At 45.1% G+C, this 13,611-nt stretch overlaps 1 protein-coding gene across 3 annotated transcripts; it reads left to right on the top strand.

Annotated features, from left to right (window-relative positions):
* Positions 1 to 308: 308 nt before the first annotated feature.
* Positions 309 to 13,280, top strand: hic1.L (hypermethylated in cancer 1 L homeolog). Of its 3 annotated transcripts, none has more exons than XM_018246144.2 (2): positions 309 to 518; positions 9,050 to 13,280. In XM_018246144.2, exons 1-2 carry the CDS (start codon positions 494 to 496, stop codon positions 10,978 to 10,980), a joined length of 1,956 nt encoding a protein of 651 aa, XP_018101633.1. In that variant the 5' UTR covers positions 309 to 493; the 3' UTR covers positions 10,981 to 13,280. The 3 variants fall into 3 exon arrangements, with proteins under 3 accessions (XP_018101633.1, XP_018101632.1, XP_018101631.1); XM_018246143.2 differs by lacking the exon at positions 309 to 518 and adding an exon at positions 1,400 to 1,796; XM_018246142.2 differs by lacking the exon at positions 309 to 518 and adding an exon at positions 7,152 to 7,545.
* Positions 13,281 to 13,611: the final 331 nt, after the last annotated feature.

Below are 13,611 nucleotides of genomic sequence, written 5' to 3'. Positions count from 1 at the left end.
AGTTGGAAATGGACAAATAAAACCATCATTGTGCAAATGTATATAGAAATATGTGCTCAGTTTATTCTGCAGGCCACTGACAGGCCCCTTTTATTGCTATGGGAAGATGCACAATAATCTGCCCCAGGCCCCTAATGCTCAGGGGGTGAGATATTGGTCAGCTCTTGAGAAATGAGCAAGACTAATTTTCGGTGCTATTTTTGTAGTGGTCTGAAGCTCCAGAGGGTAGACACCAGGGGAGGGGCTGCAAATGCCTTTACCAACTTAGACAAAGGGTCCTCCCAAGCTCTGACACTTCATTCAGACAGTGCTGTCCTTGTGTGATAAGAGCTGCTCGCAGCTGGAGCACTAGGTGGCAGCAGAGAGCAGCGGACAGTCCAGTCGCTAAGAGTAAGCTACAGTCTGAGCGCAGAGAGAGAGAGAGAGAGAGAGAGAGAGGGGCAACAGGCGCAGGGCAAGGAGGGTACCATCCTGGGATCATCTTTACCGGGGCATGGGTTTCAGAGAGGACCCCCAAGGTAATGATCTTGTGTTATTCTACCGCTAACTCTCACTGTCCTCTACTTTGTTAGTCATTAGTGAGAAGGGGCCAGGAGGTGACATTCCACCCCAACTGTCAGTCTGTGCCTACCTTGCGGCCAATCTGAATCCTCTATCTGCAGCTGAACATCAACAACTCTCAGCAGCTTCTCTGGCAGTTGTAGTTCAGCCGCAGGTTGGGATTCCTATGACTGATCTGTTTCTTTTCTTCCCCTATGTACATTGGGATTTGTCTATAAATGAACAGTTTCCCCATTGGATCTATAAGGGCATCGCTGAGTGCTGGTCGGGTCCTAATTCCCTGATCACATTATATAGGTGGGAAACACCATGAGGTCTACATTCCATCATCACTACTTTGTGGGTGCAGCATCGGAATGGGATTGGGGGATAGACTGAATCGCAGGAGATCGCAGTTTAGCGCTTGAGCGACAATATTCATTAATAATAGCGAATGAATGTCTATGATGAGAATGAATCGGTCCTGCGGCTTCTGTCGCTTTACATTGGTGCATTTGCCTGTCTGCTGTTGCACATCCAGTGCGATTGTGTCGCGTAGCCGCGTTTCCTGGAGTGCGACTGTAGCACAGTATTAACTGTATGGAGAGGGATTTCTCGGCACTGGGGCACAATGGTTTGGGCAAGTGGCTGGGGCTTGTGGCTGGGAAGGGGCCACTCTCTGACACTCAGTGACACGGGCAGGATTCCTTTAGCGCTGCATCATGTGCCTGTGTGTGTGAGTGATCAGTGTGTGAATAAAGTGCGTCCTGAGGGGCCCCGCATCCTGTGAGTGATGGAGAGAGACGCGCGGGGCGGGAGGGGAGGGGGCTGCGCTGAGGAAATGAGCGCGCTGCTGGCCCTTTAAGAAGAAGTTTGGCTGTGTGTGAAGTTCAAGTTGGGGTCACATGAAGTTCCTGCCCTGGATTTTACCTTGCAGATTATTATAGCTCCGCGTCACATGGGCGCTAACAGGCTCCGCGCGCACACACAGCGCTTTATCCGCCCAACGGGACAGCCGAGCGCTCCCAATCGCTCACATTAAATCACACCAAAGTCATCTGGGGCCCAAAGAGCAGAACAAGAAGCGCTCGCTGCCGCTCATTCCTCATCACCGGGCGGGGAGCAAACGGGGTGCCGGGGGCTGGAGGAGCTGACATGCTGCTTGTCTGCCTCACACTTTGCGTCTGACGCGCTCGCACAGCTGGGGATGGTCACTCACTCAGACATCAGCTGCTTGGGCACCAATGGGCATCCAGGTAATGGGCAGCGCTACTGGCACTGGGGTGTGGGGAACAGAGAATGTACCATGACATGGGGGGTCACAACTCGGGCTCTTCTACTGTTATGTTGGGGCTTGGGCAATTTCCATTTAAAATTCATTATAGGATGGTGGGACCAGTATCTCACACACATATCTATATATTGTATACATTTATTAGTATTATCATTATTATTATTATCATTATTATTGTTATTACTATTATTATTATCATTATTATTATTATCATTATTATTGTTACTACTATTATTATTATAGCTATTATTATTACTATCATTATCGTTACTATTATTAGTACTATTATTATTATAGCTATTATTATTACTATCGCTATTATTAGTGCTTAATTACTAAGAGCAAGAGGAGAGGTTGCGCTGAGTTGTGGGGTATCAGTGGTCTCTGTCTGGAGGGGCATTTGCGCAATTCCGACGCATCATTTAGCGCTGCGCTTTGCTGATTCCCATGGATGCGCCCCCCACCCACAAAGGCCCAATAAAGCGCAATTGTTAAACTTATTGGAAACTAAGTAACACGTTTAAAAAAGAAAAAAGATACAATAAGAGATTAATTTAATTTACACAAGAGACAAGGCGAGCAGTTCACTGACTCTAGGCCTCTCCTCGGCTGCTCCATCCTCCAGTCTCCTGGGCATTCGCTACAGCTGGAGGGCGACACACACACTTACACACAGGAGTAGGGAGTATCACAGAGTAAGAAGGAGTATCACAGAGTAAGAAGGAGTATCACAGAGTAAGAAGGAGTATCACTGCTGTATTATTATAGTATTATTATAGTAGCACCCGATCATGGTTTAGTTTATAGAATAAAGACCACTCCCTAGCGCTCGCAGTAACAATAAATGAGTATAAAACTGAAAGCGCCCTGGAGTAAGATGTAAAGGATAAAAGGAGGTTAAAGTGAGGGTACAGAAGAGTAACAGGATCTGCTGACAGTGGCGGAGTTGTAAAAGTGGCAGTAGCAGAGATGTGTAAATGTAGATGTAGTTGTGGTGACTGCTCAGTAATGTGTAACACAGGGAGCTGCAATAGACTTAGTACCTGGTACTGACCCAAATGATGATTTGAGGAGAGCCAGACATTTATTGAGAACTGGTCCCAATACCTGATGTGAGAAGGGCCAGTTACACTAGTCACAAGGCCACCTGGAAGCTTGAGACTGATTCCATCCCCTCTGCTGAGTCCCAGGTCGGTGTTGAGCAGCTGCTTCTAATAAGGCTCCATTCCTGCTCCTAATCCCCTCTCGCTACAGGGCCCAGTGTGGGAGTGCGCGCAAGGGGTTAATGGCAGTGACCTTGGAATCTGTGCAACAACATTCCTCTGCTCCCCTGTACATGGCGGGGCCCCATCTGCCGCACCAACTGCACACATGCTCCCCAGTCTGCCCTGTCTATTGATACCAGCCGGGCACCCCAGCATCTATACCCTAATTATACCAGGCACCCTAGCATCTATACCCTAATTATACCAGGCACCCTAGCATCTATACCCTAATTATACCAGGTACCCCAGCATCTATACCCTAATTATACCAGGCACCCCAGCATCTATACCCTAATTATACCAGGCACCCCAGCATCTATACCCTTATTATACCAGGCACCCCAGCATCTATACCCTAATTATACCAGCTACCCCAGCATCTATACCCTAATTATACCAGGTACCCCAGCATCTATACCCTAATTATACCAGATACCTCAGCATCTATATCCTTATTATACCAGGTACCTCAGCATCTATACCTTAATTATACCAGGCACCCCAGCATCTATACCCTTAATATACCAAGCACCCCAGCATCTATACCCTTATTATACCAGGTACCCCAGCATCAACACCCTAATTATACCAAGTATCTCAGCACCTATGCCCTAATTATACCAAGTATCTCAGCAGCTGTTCTCTGATTATACTAGGCCAACTGTATCTGTCCTCTAAAGATAGTAGCCACCCCTGTGCATGTTTCCTAATTATACCAGGCACCCATGTATCTATTCCTTAATGATACAATGCACCCCAGTATCTGTTCTGTGATTATAGCAGACCCCCTGTATCTGTCCCCTTAGTCATCGCTGTATCAATCGGTTCCCTAATAATACCAGGTACCCTTGCGTCTATTTACTTATAATACCATGTTCTATCAGTACCTAGTTTTTAATTATATCGGGCACCCCATCATCTATTTTATAATGGTACCAAACAACCCATCATTTATTCCCTAAACCCCAATGGTAGCAAATACCCTAGCATCTATATGATACAGACAGCCCTGAATCTCTCCTCCAATGATACCAGGCGCCCAGCATCTATTCCCTAAACATACAACATACCCCTGTATATAACATACCCCTGTATATATTCCCTAATGACCCATGACACCCCAGTATTGATTTCCTAATGGTACCAAGCACCAAAGCCTGTATCACCTAATGATACAGCCACTTTTATATCTATTTGCTAATGGAACCAGGACATCTGAATAGTATTCCCTAAATATACCAGGTACCCCTGAATCTATTCCCTGATGGGGCCACATATCCCTAGGGAGGAAGGAAGATAAAAGAGGACATTTAGCTCACTTTTCCCATGGCTGTTACTCTTTCTATAATAAAGCGCTAAATGTGTCCTGAGACTTGAGGTTCCAGCACTTGTTCTGCGCCTCTCTATGACTCGCACCTTGGGGGAATTACTGTACTGCCTCGGGTTGTCATTGGCTTCAACACTTTATTTCTTATGGAACCATCATGAGAACATACAGACCCAGATACCTACATTGTATCTATATAAATATATGTGTGTGTGTGTGTATGTGCTTGTGCGTGTGTTTGTTTAATTGAATTAAAAGAAATCCGACGTTAAAATTGCAACTTCCCGTTTTCATTTCCTTTCAAATTAATTTCTATAATTGAATCTTAATTGTCTTTCTACAACCGTGTAATTGGGGGGGGGGAGTCATTCACCTTCTGCGCTCTTTATTCACCCAAAGGAATTCCGTGACATCTAATGACAAATCATTTCGTTTTCATTGGAATAATGGGGGGCATTTTATCCTCTTCCTCCTCTTCCTCCTTCACTCCTACAGAACAGACACAGGCGACTTGTAATAAACTGTATTTATTCGTGTAGCAAATTGTATGTAACGATCCAGAAACTGCTACAATAATAAAATACAATGAGTCGTTTGTCATTTGTACCTGTGACTTGTGCAGGCGAGAGAGTGAAACGACTGATGTGCGAATTGAATTAGGAATGAAACATACCTGGTCATTATTGGCTACTTTCATTAATATTCATTTATGGCGATTTAATTCAAATTAATTACGAAAATGATAGAAGAAAAAAATGTATAAAATGCACTGCTGGGCTGAAGTTTTTCTACTTTCTGAAGTTGTCTAATTTTTTATTTGTATGCCTCCAAAAATGTGCTGTTTTCTCGTTGTTTTTTTATTTGGTTTAATATTGAATTCTTTATTGATCTTTGCTAAGTGCAAGTGGAATTGACCCCGATCTCTAACCCCTGCCAGATACATTTCCCATCCACTTTAGTGTGTCTGACACTTGTCTGTGCTGTGAACATTTAGGGCCATTCGTTTGGAGCAGTATTTACACGAGTAATAGTCACAGGGATCTGTTTTCACTTGTAGGGTAATATTTACAGGGTAATAATTCGAGGGATCTGTTTTCACTTGTAGAGCAATATTGAAAGTATAATATTTAGAGGGATCTGGAAAGGGTCATATTTAAAGGGTAATATTTAGAGGGATCTGTTTTCACTTGTAGGGTAATATTTAAAGGGTAATATTTAGAGGGATCTGAAAAGGGTAATATTTAAAGGGTAATATATAAAGGGTAATATATAGAGGGATCAGATTTCACTTGTAGGGTAATATTTAAAGGAAAATATTTAGAGGGATCTGAAAAGGTTAATATTTAATGGGTACATTTTAGAGGGATCTGTTTTCACTTGTAGGGTAATATTTAAAGGATAATATTTAGAGGGATCTGAAAAGGGTAATATTTAAAGGGTAATATTTAGAGGGATCTGTTTTCACTTGTAGAGTAATATTTAAATGTAATATTTAGAGGGATCTGTTTTCACTTGGAGGGTAATATTTAAAGGATAATATTTAGAGGGATCTGAAAAGGGTAATATTTAAAGGGTAATATTTAGAGGGATCTGTTTTCACTTGGAGGGTAATATTTAAAGGATAATATTTAGAGGGATCTAAAAAGGGTAATATTTAGAGGGATCTGTTTTCACTTGGAGGGTAATATTTAAAGGATAATGTTTAGAGGGATCTGAAAAGGGTAATATTTAAAGGGTAATATTTAGAGGGATCTGTTTTCACTTGTAGAGTAATATTTAAAGAGTGATATTTAGAGGGATCAGATTTCACAGCTGGACTAATATTTACACTGCTCGTATTCAAATGAATGAATCTGTTTTCATTTTAAGAATTATGTGTTAAACGATCCTGTTTGGAGGGGCTCGCTTGCCCTTTTGCAGTACTATAGGAAGGTAATATTTAGAGGGACCTGTGTTACTATTTCAAGCGGTTGTTTGAATGGATCTGGTTTCACTTTTGGAGTCAGATATAAACTAACATTTCGATAGATCTGGTTTCACTTTGGGGCATAATATATTTATAATAGTCAGATGGATCGATTGGAGGAATATTTGGTTTCACTTTTGGAGTTGCTGTTCTGTACACTACGAACTGCAGATCATGAGGTTCAGGTGAAATGATAATATAATATAATATAATACAGTGGCCTGGATGTATTGCCCTGGAGTTTCTGTGCATGTCTTGCTTTCTGTACAGATGAATAATTCAGTCAGTTGCACCTCCCTGATGGTGATGGAAGCAATAAATGAATAAAGCTGATTAGGGAAATGAGGAGGATTATGGCGAATGAGAGGCAGCTAATTAACAAATGGCTGATAGGAGGCAGAGACTGAGAGGAGGGGGGGGGGGTAGCCAGTGGCTTATGTTGGACAGAAATGAGTGATCCCGGGCTCCCCGGAGTAACAATGTCTCTAAGCTTCTTAGCACTTCATTATGTGCGATACTGAGCGGGGTTTACTGGCTGTGGACGTGAAAGTGACTAAGTGAGAGGGAAATGTCAGACTGGGGGAGACTCTCACCTCTTGTTCCTGTGCAGCAGAGATTGGGGGGGGGGTAACACTTATTTACACATTGTTGTCTTTGTAAGGAAAAAAGACAAATGTGTCAGAGAAAGGAAAGAATCAGTTTTAGGGGAGACTGGGGAGACCACCCATGGGGAATGTAAAGGTCAAAGGTCTAATATGAAAGTGTATTGTGGCCTCTGGGTTGTTGTATGGGGGTCCTGGGGAGGGAGAAGGGACACAGGGTGTGTTACATGGAGAGAGTAAAGTGGGGGTACACATGTCAGTGCAGGGGTGGGGGTGGGGGAGGTGCAGGCACAAGGCTTCTTCTTCTTCTTCATACAGTTTTGTTGCAGCTGGAAGTGAAGGTAGTGATGTCACTTTATTAAAATGCCTATGAGGGTTTTAGCCACCCCCAGCCCCATCATAGTGAGGAGCAATATAAACTGTATGAGAAGCACAAAGGTGGCACAAGGAAGCAGATGCAATGAGAAGAAAGGGTGGGGACAAGGCACGGCCCCACATTCACAGGAGCTTCCCTCTGCTGCTCCATTGTACCTCCTCCTCCTCTCCTGCAGGTACTTCCATCTGAGCCCAAGTCATCTACTGCTCGCCCTCTATGGATTCTGCTGCCTACAACGGCTTTCAGGGGGCACTGGGCACTTGTGTAGATCATGCAATGGAACTGCATTTCCCTCTTTCTCTCTATCTGGGGATACTTCATATAATCACTTTCTACCTGCATACTCCTCTCACTTTATACTCTACAACCAGTCTGATGGATAACACAGCTAGTGTGTATTAGTTAGTATTTATTTATAGTTATTTGATATTTATTAGTTATTTGATATTTATTAGTTAGTATTTATTAGTATGTATTAGTTATTTAGTATTTATTAGTTATTTAATATTTATTAGTTATTTGATATCTATTAGTCAGTATTTATTAGTACTTATTAGCTAGTATTTATTAATATTTATTAGTTAGTATTTATTAGTATTTATTAGTAGCTCTGCAGAGTCCTGTGTGCAGGGGCCTCACTTTAACCTGTGCCGGTGTTGGCTGCCATTGATTTCTATGGTGATGTTGGTAAATGCTCGGAGTGGAGCTTACAAGTAGTTTTACAGATACAACTAATTGATCAGTCTGATAAGTCTTTCCTATCGCAGAGCGACTGTAATTGCATCGCGTCTTCAACGATAGGAGAATGATCAGCTTGGGGCCCTCCAGCTTTTGTTGAACTTGAACTCCATCATGTCAGTGGGGAGTGATTGGTGATTTTTGGAAAGCTCGGGGTGGGGTTCTCTGGGTGGCAGTTGCTCAGTCAGCTTCTCTGGTGGGGATGGGATGATGTGATTTCGTTATTCAGGGGGCGGTGTGTTTACAGTGGACAGACAGATAAACTAAATAGCAAGTATTGCAGCTGGGGGAAAGGAATGGGCTGGGGGTGGGTTTGTTTCCATTCAGGACAGGTCACTGCTCCACCCTCTCCCCCGGCTCATACACACATTGGTACGCTCCATGCACAGATAATGATCGCCCGATCTCTGGGAGGCAGGGGGTAAATTATATTGGGGTAAAGACAGATATTGGGGTGATTTAGTGGAAACACAATGTACAAACAGTCCAACACTAATATAAAGCACCTCGCTGGCCAAATAAGTGCATTTATTGTAACGTATAATCTGCCAGGTTTCCGCGATATTCACAAAACGTTGCACTTCGGTTACACTCTGCTGTAACAAGTAGATCAGTCGCCGGACATTGACTCCCAGATATAAAGCGACTTATTGACAGTGGCAGTTGCACAATGACACTTGCCGCCGGGCAGTGTCTCCCGGCTGAGCTGCGACCCCTCAGGCACTGCGACCCCTCACAAGCTGTAGTTGTACTTGTCTAGAGCTTCCAAGACACTTGACCTCCACCTCGGGTTCCACGAGTGATTTGTGTTGAGTTTGTGTTGAGTTGTGTTGAGTTTGTGTTGAGTTTGTGTTGAGTTGTATTGAGTTGTGTTGAGTATTCCCCAATGTCTGCATGTAGTAGTTATAATAACTCGTGTCGCTGTCTGTGTGTTTCCCCAGGTGGCCAACTGAACACGATGCTGGACGCTATGGAGGTTCCAAGCCACTCGAGGCAACTTCTTCTGCAGCTCAATAGCCAACGGACTAAAGGTTTCCTGTGCGATGTGATCATTGTGGTACAGAACGCGCTGTTTCGGGCCCACAAGAACGTTTTAGCTGCTAGTAGCGTCTACTTGAAGTCCCTGGTCGTTCACGACAACCTGATCAACCTGGACCACGAGATGGTGAGTCCCACCACATTCAGAATCATCCTGGACTATATCTACACGGGGAGGCTGGGGGACGCCGAGCTGAGCTCCGAGCAGCTGTTTGGGTCGGTTCTGGCGGCGGCCAGTTACCTGCAGATCACAGACCTGGTGTCGCTGTGCAAGAAGAAGCTGAAGAGGAATGGCAAATACTGTCACGTGAGGACAACGGGTTACCCACCGTACGGGAGTCTGGGAAGGGGACAAAAGGCCAGCACCCCGGTCATTCAGTCGTGTTTCAGCTCAAGCTCGAGGCCAGTAGACCTGCAGCCAGTGGAGCCGGTGAATACTCACTGCGCAGAACTCTATGCTCAGGGCAACCAGCTGCACCAGCACGGCCTGTGCCCCCCTGAGAGGCGCTGCTCTCCTCTGTGTGGCCTCGACCTCTCCAAGAAAAGTCCCCCTAGATCTTCCGCTCAGCTCCTGTCAGACGGACTGGCCGCAGGGGGGGACAGCAGGGAGCCCGCAGTACCCGGGAGACAAGACAGTCCGCCTGTAAGTGCCAGTCTTCTCGCCAACCACAGCGACTCGTACAAAGAGCCCCCACACCCCTACCAGAGACTGAACAGCAACGAGGCACCAGCCCCCCACTCTGAGTCGTACAGAAACACGGATCACCCCAGCAGGACAGAGAGTCAACAGGAGCTGATGTTCAGGTGGATGAAGCACGAGCCTCTGGCCAGTTATGTGGATGAAAGTGACAGAGAGAAGGATCTAGACCGAGAAGATAAAGGCGAGAGCTCCCCATTATCCCAGCAGCCCAGGTACCCCAGCATTGAGAGCAATGAGCCGGACGATGATAAAAGCACCAGTGAAGACACTGGAAGCAGCGAGGACCCATCTCCTTCTGCCAATCTGGACAGATATCACTGCAACCATCTGGGCTACGAACCTGAGAGCTTTGGCGACAACCTGTACGTGTGTATCCCCTGCGGCAAGGGCTTCCCCAGCTCCGAGCAGCTCAACGCCCACGTGGAAGCCCACAACGAGGAGGAGTTGTACCACAAGGAGAGCCTGGAGCCCCCAGTCCAATTTCTAGACAAATCCAACCAGGGACTGGGCGACATTATCCGACCCTACCGCTGCTCCTCCTGCGACAAGTCGTACAAGGATCCTGCCACCCTGCGACAGCATGAGAAAACCCACTGGCTCACAAGACCATATCCCTGCAGCATCTGCGGCAAGAAGTTCACCCAGAGAGGGACAATGACCCGGCACATGAGGAGTCACCTCGGGCTCAAACCCTTCGCCTGCGACGCGTGCGGCATGCGATTTACTCGCCAGTATCGTCTGACTGAGCACATGCGCATTCACTCGGGGGAGAAACCTTATGAGTGCCAGGTGTGCGGGGGCAAGTTCGCCCAACAGAGGAACCTGATCAGCCACATGAAGATGCACACCACTGGCCCTGATGGGAAGCCCAAGCTGGACTTTAGCGAGAGTGTCTATGCTATGGCCAAATTCACTGCAGATCACCTGGGCTTGAAGCAGGAGAAAGCAGCTGAGATTCTTTCCCAAACCTCACACTTCCTCAATGACCCCAAAACCATAGAGAGCTTGTACCCCCTGGCCAAATTCACAGCAGAGCATTTGGGACTCACCCATGAGAAGGCAGCAGAGGTCCTTGGTCCGATTCCACATCTGGGCAGCGATAGTCGCATCATTGAGAGGTTCTCTTCTCCATAACAGAACCCTGAGCTCACAGGGCCTGACAGTCAGCAAAGTGGCAATACATAGACTCACAGACAAGCCCTATCACTGCCAAAGACCAGGCTCCCTTTGCAAATAGACTGTAGAACTTGAGGGGCCACTCCTGAGAAGCACATGGCTCTGCTGCACCACAAGTGAGTCTCATACAGATGATTCCCTCCACCATGAACTCAACCTTTTCTTTGCTGAAAGGCATTGGATCGAGTTGCTGCTTTATGTGCCAAACGTGCCATAGAAGGACATTTATTTAGGTAAATATTTTGTGTGTGGACAGAAAGATGCAGAAATCAGTATTGACCAAATGTGACTATGGAACATGGCATGCCCTGATACATGAGCCCAGAGCATGGCACAGGTGGAATTCATTTTACTGTTCTTATAGTAACCGCATGGATCCCACCAGGGTAACCTCCCCACCAAACGCTTCACCCCAATGATGCCAAAGAAATAATATACCCACCCAACATATTCCCAGATGCAACATGAGCATGTGTGCCCAGTGCAAGCTCTTGGGTCAATAGAAGGACAAGCACAGAGATGGGTGAGCCTATAAGTGGGAGAACTGTGGTGTGGATGGGTGGGTGTCCCCAGGAACAAGGAGATTCCCTTCTAAAGAAAAGTGACTATTAGGCCACCATATCCCATGTATTAGTTGCCACTGTTGAAAGGCTCAGGGCATGCACACTATCTGTTTGGGAATGCTGATTACTGATATGTGTTCTATTGCTATTATCTTACCAGCCAGTTTGTATTATATTGTATTGGGGGGGGGGGTACCTTCTGTGAATCTGGTTAGTGCCTTAATAAACCACAGAGCTGGGCTTTGCAGGGCTGAATTAACCCCTTGCCCTCTGCATGTACAGCAAGGGGTTACATAGACCCTGCTGGGCTCACAGTTCTTTGCAATAAGCTCAGGTTTCAGCGAGCAGATGCTGAGCATTTCCTGTGTATAATATGCAATTCCCTATTGCCTTAATGCCCCCAAGCACACAGAAGGTAACTTAGTTAAGCCAAAGCAAACATTCTTTTTTTAAACCTCACTATGTGGGGTCCCCCCCCCCACAAGTACCTAGCCCAGGGGGGTTCAGCTTGTCATTCACAGAGGAGCAACTGCTGGGAAGTCACAGGCTGAAGCCCCTGCCCTTTGCCAATGGTACAATGTAATGGTGTAAAGTGCCTTGTTATATGCTGGATGAACTGTTTTACCTGCCCCTGTCCTGCACTGATAAACATAGGTAGGCCTGGCAAAGGGTGAGTTAAACAAGGACAAACCTGTTACCCCAAAGCCTGCAGTAAAAGAGTATCTGGAAGAACCCCATCCAAAGCTCTAAGCTGACAGTAAATCAGGTTCTCAGTTAGATTTGGAGCTACAGGGTTTGTCAGCTTTAAATTGTGGTTTTGTATTTTATCGCTTGGCTTCTTTCCTTCATCTGTCCCTGGTGGGTCGGCGACACTTTCTGGTTCTGTTATTGTGCAGTGAGGTGTGTGTGTCTTATTTTTAATAACACCCCCATTCCTCATACCCATTTCACAACCAGGGCAAGTGTCTCCAGGCAGCAGGGAATGAGCCAGTTCTGTAAGTAACCTTTCTTTAAAGGGGGCAATGTCAGATCTCTTTAGCATATGACTTAGTAGGGGCTCAGCTCTCTGTGTGCCCCGCTATGCCTGGTGAATGGAATCACATCTCTGAATAAATTGTCCTGATTCCCTATGGATAAAACATTTACACAAATCTGGATTCTACTGGCGTCCCCTCTGGTAGTGATTAGTTTAACCCAAGCTGAGTTTATGTGCCTACCCCATATCTTATTGATTTAATTGTGTCTGCTCAGGGGGAGCATCAGCAATTGCACTAGAAGGATCAGGATGACATTGAGCATGAGAAAGACCCTTTTTACCCACATTCCTAGAGACACAGATGATTGATTCGCTTTGTACTGTGATTTACAGAACTGATATCTTATTGGCACCAGATTCATTAATGGACACTGGTTTTACTCTGCTTATTTCAGAGACAAGTGTTTGTGGGGTGGGAGGTAAGGATTTTTTTTTTTTAAAGTTTTTTTGACGACCTTTTGTTGAGGGAGTGGTAGGGACTGGGTTAAATACAAACCATGTTATACAATGTTTATCTGCAAAGGGTATATTGAATGGAATGTGCTCCACCTTTAAGTTAACTTTAAGTATGTTATAGAATGGTTCATTCTAAGTAACTTTTCAATTGGTTGTCATTTTTTTTAATAGTTTTTTTAATTATTTGCCTTTTTCTGACTCTCTCCAGCAGGTTACTGACCCATCTAAAAAAACAAATGCTCTGTAAGGCTACAAATGTATTGTTATTGCTACTTTTTATTACTCTTCTTAATATTCAGACCTCTCCTATTCATATTCCAGTCTCTTATTCAAATCAATGTATGATCACTAGTATAATTTGGACCCTAGCAACCAGATTGCTGAAATTGCAGACTGGAGAGCTGCTGAATAAAAAGCTAAATAACAAAAAAAAACACAAATAATAAAACATGAAAACCAATTGCAAATTGCCTCAGAATATCACTCTCTACATCATACTAAAAGTTAACCCAAAGGCAAATAACCACTTGGAGA

This window comes from Xenopus laevis, chromosome 2L (assembly GCF_017654675.1).
Source record: "Xenopus laevis strain J_2021 chromosome 2L, Xenopus_laevis_v10.1, whole genome shotgun sequence".
In the NCBI taxonomy this organism is placed as follows: Eukaryota; Metazoa; Chordata; class Amphibia; order Anura; family Pipidae; genus Xenopus; species Xenopus laevis.
This window is presented reverse-complemented; position numbering and strand designations above follow the sequence as displayed.

What these genes read in the sequence shown, in the direction of transcription:
- hic1.L (XM_018246142.2), top strand. Translation starts at nt 7,455, where the DNA reads ATGAGAAGAAAGGGTGGGGACAAGGCACGGCCCCACATTCACAGGAGC. An exon ending in CTCCTCCTCCTCTCCTGCAG is followed by an intron (nt 7,546 to 9,049) that starts GTACTTCCATCT and finishes GTGTTTCCCCAG; the next exon opens with GTGGCCAACTGAACACGATG.